Below are 12042 nucleotides of genomic sequence, written 5' to 3' on the forward strand. Positions count from 1 at the left end.
AGCAAGGGTCCCAACACTGACCCCTGGGGAACTCCACTACAAACCCTCCTCCAGCCCGAAAAACATCCATTAACCACTACTCTCTGTTACCTATCACTCAGCCAATTTTGTATCCATGTTGCTACTGTCCTCTTTATTCCATGAGCTATAACTTTGCTCACAAGTCTGTTGTGTGGCACTGTATCAAATGCCTTTTGGAAGTCCATGTACACCACATCAACAGCATTACCCTCATCAACCCTCCCTGTGACCCCTTAACTCCAGCAAATTAGTTAAACACGATTTTCCCTTGACAAATCCGTGCTGGCCTCCTTAACCCACATTTGTCCAAGTGTCTATTAGTTTTGTCCTAAATTACTGTTTCTAGAAGTTTCCCCACCACTGTTAAACTGACTGGCCTGTAGTTGCTGGGCTTACCTTTACATCCTTTTTTAAACAAGGGTGTAATATTTGCAATTCTCCAGTCCCTGAGTCTAAGGAAGATTGGAAAATTATGGCCAGTGCCACTGCAATTTCCACTCTCACTTCCCTCAGTATTCTTGGATGCATCTCATCCAGCCCTGGTACTTTATCAACTTTAAGTATAGACGTCCTATCCAATACCACCTCCTTATCAATTTTAAATTCTTCTAGTGTATTAATTGCCTCTTCTTTCAATGTGACCTGGGTAGCATCTTCTTCCTTGGTAAAGACAGATGCAAAGTATTCATTTAGTACCTCAGCTATGCCTCCTGCCTCCATGTGTAAATACCCTTTTTGGTTCCTAATTGGCCCCACTTCTCCTTTTACCACCCTTTTGGGATTCCCTTTTATGTTAGCTGCCAGTCTCTTTTCATACTTTCTCTTTGTTTCTCTTATTTGCTTTTTCACTTCCCTTCTGAACCTTCCATATTTGGTTCTCCATTATATTATCCACCAGACATCTGTCATAAGCATATTTCTTCCTCTTTATCTTAATCTGTATCTCTTTCGTCAGCCAGGCAGCTCTGGATTTGTTTTCCCTACCTTTCCCTTTTGTGGGAATATACCTTAACTGTGCCTGAACTATCCCTTCTTTGAAGGTAGCTCATTGCTCAAGTACCGTTTTTCCTGCTAACCTTTGATTCCAATTTATCTGGCCCAGATCCTCTTAGCTCACTGAAGTTGGAGTTCCCCAGTTAATTATTCTTACTCTGGATTGTTCTTTGTCCTTTTCCAACCTACACCTTATGATACAATGATCACTGTCCCCTAAATGTTCTACTACTGATATTTGATCCACTTGGCCCATCTCATTCCCAAGAACCAGGTCTAGCAGTGCCTCCTTTCTCAGTGGACTGGAAACATACTGTTGCAGAAAATTATCCTGAACACACTGTAGGAACTCTTGCCGCTCTCTGTCCTTCACACTACTACTATCCCAGTCTAAATTCTGATAATCAAAGTCCCCCATTAGAATTATCCTGTAATTTTTGCACCTCTCTGTAATTTCCTTGCAAATTTGTTCCTCTGCATCTTTCGCACTAGTTAGTGGCCTACAGACAACACTGAGCAATGTAACTGTACCTTTTTTATTCCTTAGCTCCAGCCAAATAGATTCTGTCCTTGACCCCTCTGGGACATGACCTCTCTCCAGCACTGTAATGCTCTCCTTAATCAATATTACCATCACTGCCCCTTTTCTTCCTTTCCTATCTTTCCTTTTTTTAAATTCATTCAGGGATGTGGGCATCACTGGCTAGGACAGCATTTATTGCCCATCCCTAATTGCCCTTGAGAAGGTGGTGGTGAGCTTCCTTCTTGAACCGCTGCAGTCCATGTGGGGTAGGTACACCCACAGTGCTGTAGTTCCAAGTCAGGATGGTGTGTGACCTGGAGGGGAACTTGCAGGTGGTGGTGTTCCCATGCATTTGCTGCCCTTGTCCTTCTAGTTGGTAGAGGTCGCGGGTTTGGAAGGTTCTGTCTAAGGAGCCTTGGTGCATTTCTGCAGTGCATCTTGTAGATGGTACACAGTGCTGCCACTGTGCGTCGGTGGTGGAGGGAGTGAATGTTTGTAGATGGGGTGCCAATCAAGTGGGCTGCTTTGTCCTGGATAGTGTCGAGCTTCTTGAGTGTTGTTGGAGCTGCACCCATCCAGGCAAGTGGAGAGTATTCCATCACACTCCTGACTTGTGCCTTGTAGATGGTGGACAGGCTTTGGGGAGTCAGGAGGTGAGTTACTCGCCTCAGGATTCCTAGCCTCTGACCTGCTCTTGTAGCCACAGTATTTATATGGTTACTCCAGTTCAGTTTCTGGTCAATGGTAGCCCCTAGGATGTTGATCGTGGGGGATTCAGCGATGGTAATGCCGTTGAATGTCAAGGGGAGATGGTTAGATTCTCTCTTGTTGGAGATGGTCATTGCCTGGCACTTGTGTGGCGCGAATGTTAGTTGCCACTTATCAGCCCAAACCTGGATATTGTCCAGGTCTTGCTGCATTTCTACACGGACTGCTTCAGTATCTGAGGAGTCACGAATGGTGCTGAACATTGTGCAATCATCAGCGAACATCCCCACTTCTGACCTTATGATTGAAGGGAGGTCATTGATGAAGCAGCTGAAGATGGTTGGGCCTAGGACACTACCCTGAGGAACTCCTGCAGTGATGTCCTGGAGCTCAGATGATTGACCTCCAACAACCACAACCATCTTCCTTTGCGCTAGATATGACTCCAGCCAGCGCAGGGTTTTCCCCCTGATTCCCTTTGACCTCAGTTTTGCTAGGGCTCCTTGATGCCATACTCGGTCAAATGTTGCCTTGATGTCAAGGGCAGTCACTCTCACCTCACCTCTTGAGTTCAGCTCTTTAGTCCATGTTTGAACCAAGGCTGTAATGAGGTCAGGAGCTGAGTGGCCCTGGCGGAACCCAATCTGAACGTCACTGAGCAGGTTATTGCTAAGCAAGTGCAGCTTGATGGCACTGTCGATGACACCTTCCATCACTTTACTGATGATTGAGAGTAGGCTGATGGGGTGGTAATTGGCCGGGTTGGACTTGTCCTTCTTTTTGTGTACAGGACATACCTGGGCAATTTTCCACATTGCAGGGTAGATGCCAGTGTTGTAGCTGTACTGGAACAGCTTGGCGAGGGGCGCGGCAAGTTCTGGAGCACAGGTCTTCAGTACTATTGCTGGAATATTGTCAGGGCCCATAGCTTTTGCAGTATCCAGTGCCTTCAGTCTTTCCTTGATATCACGCAGAGTGAATCGAATTGGCTGAAGTCTGACATCTGTAATGCTGGGAACTTTAGAAGGAGGCAGAGATGGATCATCAACTCGGCACTTCTGGCTGAAGATTGTTGCAAATGCTTCAGCCTTATCTTTCGCACTGATGTGCTGGGCTCCCCCATCATTGAGGATGGGGAAATTTGTCGAGCCACCTCCTCCAGTTAGTTGTTTAATTGTCCACCACCATTCACGGCTGGATGTGGCAGGACTGCAGAGCGTAGATCTGATCCGTTGGTTATGGGATGGCTTAGCTCTGTCTATCGCATGCTGCTTGCGCAGTTTGGCACGCAGATAGTCCTGTGTTGTAGCTTCACCAGGTTGGCACCTCATTTTGAGGTATGCCTGGTGCTGCTCCTGGCATGCCCTCCTGCACCCTTCATTCAACCAGGGTTGGTCTCCTGGCTTGATGGTAATGGTAGAGTGGGGGATATGCCGGGCCATGAGGTTACAGATTGTGGTTGAGTACAATTCTGCTGCTGCTGCTGGCCCACAGCGCCTCATGGATGCCCAGTTTTGCATTGCTAGATCTGTTCGAAATCTATCCCAATTAGCACGGTGGTAGTGCCACACAACACGACGGACGGTATGTGAAGGCGGGACTTCGTCTGCACAAGGACTGTGCGGTGGTCACTCCTACCAATACAGTCATGGACAGAAGCATCTGCGGCAGGCAGATTGGTGAGGATGAGGTCAAGTATGTTTTTCCCTCGTGTTGGTTCCCTCACCACCTGCCGTAGACCCAGCCCAGCAGCTAAGTCCTTTAGGACTCGGCCAGCTCGGCCGGTAGTGGTGCTACCGAGCCACTCTTGGTGATGGACATTGAAGTCCCTCACCCAGAGTACATTTTGTGCCCTTGCCACCCTCAGTGCTTCCTCCAAGTGGTGTTCAACATGGAGGTGTACTGACTCATCAGCTGAGGGAGGGCGGTAGGTGGTAATCAGTAGGAGGTTACCTTGCCCATGTTTGACCTGATGCCATGAGACTTCATGAGGTCCGGAGTCGATGTTGAATACCCTCAGGGCAACTCCCTCCCTACTGTATACCACTGTGCCACCACCTCTGGTGGGTCTGTCCTGCCGGTGGGACAGGACATACCCGGGGATGGTGATTGCAGTGTCTGGGACATTGTCAGTAAGGTATGATTCTGTGAGTATGGCTATGTCAGGCTTTTGCTTGACTAGTCTGTGGGACAGCTCTTCCAACTTTGGCACAAGCCCCCAGATGTTAGTAAGGAGGATTTTGCAGGGTCAACAGGGCTGGGTTTGCCGTTGTCGTTTCCGGTGCTTAGGTCGATGCCGGGTGGTCCGTCCGGTTTCATTCCTTTTTATTGACGTTGTAGCGGTTAGGTACAACTGAGTGGCTTGCTAGGCCATTTCAGAGGGCATGTAAGAGTTAACCACATTGTGTGGGTCTGGAGTCACATGTAGGCCAGACCAGGTAAGGACAGCAGATTTCCTTCCCTAAAGGACATTAGTGAACCAGATGGGTTTTTACAACAATCGACAATGGTTTCATGGCCTTCATTAGACTAGCTTTTAATTCCAGATTTATTAATTAAATTCAAATTCCACCTTCTGCTGTGGTGGGATTCGAACCCATGTCCCCAGAGAAATACCCTGGGTCTCTGGGTTACTAGTCCGGTGATAATACCACTATGCCACTGCCTACCCTGTATCCAGGAATATTTAATACCCAGTCCTGCCCTTCTTTGAACCAGGTCCCTGTAATAGCCACATCATATTTCCACATGGCAATCTGCGCCTGTAACTCACCAATCTTATTTACCCCACTCTGCACATTCGCAGTAACCCTGATTCAGACTTTGTTACTTTTCCCCTTACTCTGACCCCACCGAATAGCTTGCTATTTCCTATCTAGTTCTATCTCTCTCTCCCAGTATTCTGTGCACCTTGGTATTCCTCTGATAGTACCTCCCTGTTCACACATCCCTACCAAGTTAGTCTAAACCCTCCCCTGGCTCAAAGAAGGGCAGGAGTGGGTATTAAATATTCCTGGATACAGGGTGCTCAGGAAAGATAGGAAAAGAGGCACTAGCAAATCGCCCTGCAAGGAACTCTGTCCTGGCTCTATTTAGGTGGAACTCATCCAGCCTGAAAAGGTCCCATCTTCCCAGAGCTAGTCCCAACGTCCCAAGAATCAAAAGCCCTCCCTCCTGCATCATCTTTCTAGCCATACATTCATCTGCTTTATCCTCCTATTTCTATACTCACTTGTGCATGGGATATTTTCCAGGACACAACCCCTCTGCTCTTCTTCAAATAGTGCTATGAGATCGTCAACATCCACCAGAACGGACAAGGGCCTGTGTTTAATGAGTTACCTGAAGAATGCCGTTCTGCACTGGTGTCAGTCTGGATTACATGTTCAAGTCTCTGAAGTTGAACCCACAACTTGCTGACTCAGAGGCAAGAGTGCTACCCATTGAGCCAAGTGCTGTGGGCTATTTTTTAAACTAATTTTTCTGGTCACATAATTTAGGCTGACAATTCAGTGCAGTGCTGAGGCGGTGTTGAACTGTCAGAAGTTCTGTTTTTGGATGAGACGTTAAACCAAGGCCCTGACTGCCCTCTTAGGTGGACGTAAAAGATCCTATGGCACTATTCAAAGAGAGGGGAGTTTTCCCTGCTGTCCTGCACCAATATTTATCCCTCAACTAACATTTATTTCAAATAAAAACAGGAAGTGCTGGAAATACTCAGTAGGTCTGGCAGCATCTGTAGAGAGAAACAGTTAATGTTTCAGTTCTGTGACCTGAAGTTCATAGACCTGAAACGTTAACTGTTTCTCTCTCCACAGATGCTGCTAGACCTACTGAGTATTTCCAGCACTTCCTGTTTTTATTTCAGATTTCCTGCATCTGCACTATTTTGCTTTTATAACATTTATTTCAATACTGGTTATGGGACCTTGCTGTGCATAAATTGGCTGCCATATTTCCTACATTTTAATGGTGACTACTGCACTTCAAAAGTACTTTGTTGCAATAAAGCGCTTTGGGATGCCCTGGGGTTGTGAAAGGTGCTATAGAAATGCAAGTCTTTAATGAGGTTTCTTGGCCCTTTTCTTTTAAAGAAGTGGAATTTTCTGGTCTTTGGCCATTTAATGAACATTCACACATTTTCTTAAGACCCAACGAAAGACATGTATTGTTGACAGTTGTGTTGTGCTCCTCTAGTTTTTATCGGATGGATATGCAGCACATCTATCCCAGTTGGAGTATAACCATCGATCAGGCCCTGCTAAAGGTAACTCCAGAATGATGCTGCGTAAGGGCAGCTTTGGGTTACCCGGGCAGACGGACTTCCTGAGGAAACGGAACCACTTGCTGCGCACCATCTCCAGTCAGCAAACGTCATCCACACCCCCAAAACCCGAGCGGACACACAGCCAGTCTGACAGCGAGCGAGATCGAGACAAGGAGCGCAGTCAGAGGAGCATGAGCATCACTGCAGGGTGCTGGGGTCGCACAGGCACATCGAAACTGGAATCTGGCGTTTAACTGAAGCAGCAAGACACAGGGAGGAGGTGGCAAGTTGGCTTCAGGATAATTAGTCGACATGGCAAATGAGAAATTTGCTGGTGACGCAAGCGTTGAAGCAAGCACTGCGGGTGAATGGGTACCATGGTGCTAACAAATAGATACTGAAGACGTGAACTCATTGTGTTTAGTGTGAACTGCAGGCCTTAACAATGCAGTGTTGCATTTGTGGAACACTAGCTGATAAGTTAACCTTAACTTAGTCATAGAGACGTAGTTCAGACTTTTAGAACCTGCTTAATTCTGCATCTTTTCTATTCAGGTTTTGGGAGTGACTATTGTAAATATCCATGCCTTCTGTCCACAGTAACTTCTAGTACCTTTAATTCACTAGGTTTCTGTTAAAGATCAGACATTTTTCCAAGTTTCCTTGAAATTCAGCAGGAAAGTCACATACGATTAGCTGTTATTTTTCATGCAGTTTAGCTTTAGTAACTCAATACTGTAAAACCTCAGTTTTTGCACTGATTAACTTTAGATTGGAAGTCTGTTACTATCTTGTGTCACTACATTGTCCCTAGTAGTGCATGATAGTTACTTATCAATGTCAGAGTAATAATCCTCTTGTGTGTAGATTGTGATGGTGTGAGGATTCATCCAAGGCAGCTTGCCAAATTGTCTGAAATCGTAGTTTGAACCGTCCGAGAGAAAAAATAAGCCATTGTTTAAAAAGAACTTGGTTTAGTAGACTCTCTAACAAGAAACTTAATACCATCCAAAGGAACAGCATCCATTTTTGCAGTGATGAAAGGTTAATTATAAATGAGATCTCACGCCAAATGAAATTCAAAGTTGGTCGTGATCAGTATCTGTAATTCCTTTAAAGTCTTTGCTTCATTCTGGGAGGTCTGCTGTCAGTTGAATTTGCATTTCACCTACACTGAAATGCTGTGATTCTAACTCGAGCGCACAGACTTGCATTGGCAGGAAGAGTGATAAAGAAGCAGAAGTGATTAAAAAGGTGTAATGAAAAAAACAAAGTTGGTCTTTAGGGTTAAAAAATGGTCATTAGTCAAGTGTGCACCAACCCAGAGGGCCGAGATCAAGTCAGTACATTATCTTCTAGCTACAGTGCCAGATGGTGGGAGTTTAAGGAAAGTATGAACACAAGGAATTTGCCTTTAGAACAATGATGCTAAGTTGACAGTTGCTTTAAGCTTCTTTATGTTCTATAGACAGTTTGATTTCCTGTTCATTAAATAAGACATTTCTGCATGTTCATGTCGACAGTTTATTTTACCCCTTCCCCCTGAAGTACAGGGTGTGCGACTAATGCATTGATTTTATTACAGAGCTGATGCAAGAAAGCCACCCGTGTTCCATACGCATGTATAAAATGGTATTTCATTTTACAATAACAACTGAGTGCTACATTACTACACGTATTGAGACAGTTGGCAGAATCCATTCATTCAGATCAAGTTTTGAAAGTAAGTCAACCCATGTGCTTCCAATAGTAACAAAAGCTTAAGTGGTTAGGGTTTGTGGTTCATTTCAGACATCATAACTTAGTGTCTGAATTGTTTGTGTTGGGGTTGGGAGGGGGGGGGGAATTGAAAGCTGTTAACCACCCTCAAGTCCTTGAAAATACATGACTCTCAATTTGGCAACTTTAAGGAAGGAAAAGGAGCTAAACGCAACATTCCTCACAACAACAATGGATCCTGTTTCTCACTTCTTAATGACAGCACTACAGGTAATGACAGTGAATGCATTTTTCCCAAAGGATTTTTTTTTTTTAAGTAAGCAAATTTCCAATTCAGAAAGCCTGCTCACTTGAATACCTTTCTGATAATCTGTTAGCGATACTAATTTCCCTTTTTCCATTGGTAGCTTTCATCACTCACCAGCCATAGGCTAGCTTTCAGAAGGCAGTTGAGTGAGTGAATGGAACTCTCCACCCTCAGCTCAGTAATGTGTTGGGGAGGGGAACGATTGTCTGCAGGACCAACTTGCATCGTTTTGGACTGCAATACTTTGCTGTTCCCATTCTCTATAACTGCACTTAAGTCCATTTAACCCACCTGGAACTGTTTCAATTTAATTGGTATTTGTTATGCTTTCCTGCCACTGAAAGGTTTGTCCATGTTTAATATTAGATGCCAGTTCACATACTAGATCGACCTGAATGATTAAATTGTTAAAAGGAATGTGGAACTGAGATGATTTTTGGCAAATCCCAAAACCTAGCACACAAGAACGAAAATTAAACCAGGTAACAGATGCACTGTACAGGGGGATGTTGGAAATGTTCTGTAACAAATGTGTGTAGATAGTGTAAAGCAAGATATGTAAATGTATGTCTAAATAAGGCAAGAGGTATTTATTTGTGTAGATTAACTGCAGGAGGTGACAAATCCTTCAGATTTTATTAATATTTGAAACACAGAATTTTGTTTTGAACATTATATATAGAATTGTTTATGGACCAAGGATAATTTGACATTGCACAAGCGCAATCTACAACCACTATTCATAATCGGTAACCATGGCATTGACAATCAGTGTAGTGGGTGGACTGGAATGAGTGTGACCTTTTGGTGACTCCAGGTTAAAGCATTAATTCTGTCACTCTTCTGAAAGATGGGGAACTGGCATCTTCTTGAGTTTCAGAATATGGACCCAATTTTTATACATAGGTAGAATTTATAACCCAGTGTGCTGGATGTGGCAATCCAAAGCTTCCAAGACGAGTCCATGATCCCTGCACTGTATGGAGTTTGCATTGGATACCAGCTTCCTTTGCTTTCAATCACAGACAGAACTTATAATAGCTTAGCTTCCCTGTATAATAATTTGAAATATAGAACTTTTCATTCGGAAACTTTCAGACCCTTATGAAGCTGCCAAAATTCCACTGAAAGACTGAAGCAAGTTAAGCCATTACAAAACAGTGGGAAAATAAGTGCAGGGGTTTCTAGTTTAAAAAAAAATTACATGCCAAATATCTTGTTTTTATGTTTCCTCTCTCCCCTTCCCCTACAAGTCTGGCACTGATTACATCACACCACTGTCACTTGTACCCTGTGTATACTCCTAACCAACTAGGGTTAGAAGATTCAGAAGTCTGGCTTGAGTCTGTATTGTAACTATCAGAAGTGATGTATGTGGCCGTGGTGTAAACCCATCAGAGCTGCACATTCAGATCTCCACCATCAGACACACTCGATATGCATCTGGCACTTGTACTGTTATACTGGCAGATCAGCAATACAAGGGGTGTAACTGCACTTAGCACCATGGAATTTCACTGCACTGTTACACAATGCCATTATGTAGAAATAATGATTTTTAACTCTCAGTATCAGTACAAATTATAGCAAGTTTATTTTGCACAACATTTTCTGAGTTAATTCCAAATCACAAAGCCTATTTATCGCACTGACAGTTCGATTTAAGGCCCTGTAAAGTTGCAGTCGATGCTGAGGGATAATCCAGCACTTGCTTTAAAAACTGCAGTTAAGCATGCAATGTTTAAAAGCATTTATTTTACCAATTTGTTCTATTTACACTCTGCATGCAGCACTGCTGCAGTAACAGGTTATAAGGTTATTGTACTGACCAATAGCTCAGTATAAATATCATCCAGTCCTGAGTAATACATGGCAGACAAACACAATGATGCAGGTTAGTAGCGCTCTTTACAACTCACCAAAGGGTCACTAATAAATCCAGCCCCACCCTTCACAAGCACCTGAACACTTAGTCGTCTTGCTGATTAAAGGGAAGACAACTCGCTGCATTTAAGCATTAGCTGCTGAAGCCTCACATCCTCTGTTGTGCAAAATCCATGGATATATTGATAACTTCGACAGTAATTTTTTTATTCAGAAGTGTTTGTTATATTTTATTTATAGAAATGTTACATATAAACACAAGTACTGCAACTGAAAATTGTGTACAATTTGCTCGACCTGTTAAATAGCTGCACAGCCCAAATTAATTAAATGCTATGTTAGATTTAATCTGCTGCCCCGGGTCTCCATTCCTTAGATTTTAGTTTAGTGTAAGGGTGTAGAGAGAGGTGTTTTGAGATCTGTTCACTTGTATGTAATACTCCATACTTGCACAAACTTCTACTGCTGGCTGTTGTCATGCATTATTATGCCTGGGTGTGCTTTTGTGCATAATTGTACGTTATATGGATTAAATGAAAATGGGACAGCATTACTTTTCTTTGTGTTTTCTTCATTACTTGTGATCCTGGTGCTGACTAAATGACCAATCTGTTAGCAGTACCCTGACGATGGGGACAACTAAGGGCTTGATTTCAGTATGACATTTCTGAAGTTAAAGAAGATTTTAACAGAATGGGAGGTTAATAGATGATGGAGTAAATGGCTGATTATTTTAGTCCATTGCAATAAGTCAAAGGTGGTTTAACAACCATTCCATAGGGAAGAGTTTTTGGCTCTGCCATTGGAACATGGAACTGACATGCAGCAGTATCTGTCGCATTCATGGGCTCAGGCTTCTGGTCGATCAATGTGACTGTAACTATACCAACACCGCCCCGATAAGGGTTCTGAATTCAAGCCCCATTCTGGGACTTGATCACGAAATCTAGGCTGATGCTTCAGTGCCACACTGAGGGAATGCTGCACTGCCAGTGATTGCATCACGGAATTGGCTGAGGGACAGTTGTTCAGGATGTGGTTTGATTGAATTGCCGAGAGAAAGAGCTAACATTTCTATAGCATCTTCCACATCCTCGGGCTGTCCCAGTAACTTATGAATATCGTCCCCCTTATTTTATAGGCAAACATGGCAGCAATTTGTGCAAATCAAGATTCCACAAACAGCAGTGAGATTAAGAATCGGTTAATCTGATTTTGATGGTGTTGTTTGAGGGATAAATGGTGACCAGGATACGGACAGAACTCCCTGCTATTATAAAGTGCCGTGGGATCTTTTACATACAACCAAATACCCGAACAGACTTATGGGGCTCAGTTTAATGTCTCATCTAAACAATGGCATCACCAACAGTGCAGCACTCCCTCAGTACTGCATGTGGCTTAAATAGTACAGTTATGTAGTGGTTATGTTATTACTAATCCAGAGAATGAGTGTTCAAATCGCAATGGTAATTTGAGCATTTAAATTCAGTTTAACAAAATCTGGATTTAAAACACTCAAATTTTAGGAAATTTACTGTCCTTACCCAGTCTAGTCAAAATGTGACTCCAGACCCACACCAACGTGGTTGCCTCTTAACTACAAACTCACTCGGTTAT

At 43.6% G+C, this 12042-nt stretch overlaps 1 protein-coding gene across 11 annotated transcripts in view; it reads left to right on the forward strand.

Annotated features, from left to right (window-relative positions):
• The window catches only part of LOC137382536 (membrane-associated phosphatidylinositol transfer protein 2), a 512884-nt gene extending 501912 nt beyond the window's left edge, over nucleotides 1-10972 (forward strand). For 10 of the 11 annotated variants that reach the window (XM_068054553.1, XM_068054552.1, XM_068054551.1 and 7 more), the window contains one exon: nucleotides 6443-10972. In XM_068054553.1, coding sequence (XP_067910654.1) covers nucleotides 6443-6766 — 324 coding nt within the window. In that variant the 3' untranslated portion in view covers nucleotides 6767-10972. The remainder of the gene's footprint in view (nucleotides 1-6442) is intronic. The other variant, XR_010977216.1, reaches the window with a different exon arrangement.
• Nucleotides 10973-12042: the final 1070 nt, after the last annotated feature.

The sequence above is a fragment of the Heterodontus francisci genome, chromosome 23, assembly GCF_036365525.1.
Source record: "Heterodontus francisci isolate sHetFra1 chromosome 23, sHetFra1.hap1, whole genome shotgun sequence".
Lineage (NCBI taxonomy): Eukaryota > Metazoa > Chordata > Chondrichthyes > Heterodontiformes > Heterodontidae > Heterodontus > Heterodontus francisci.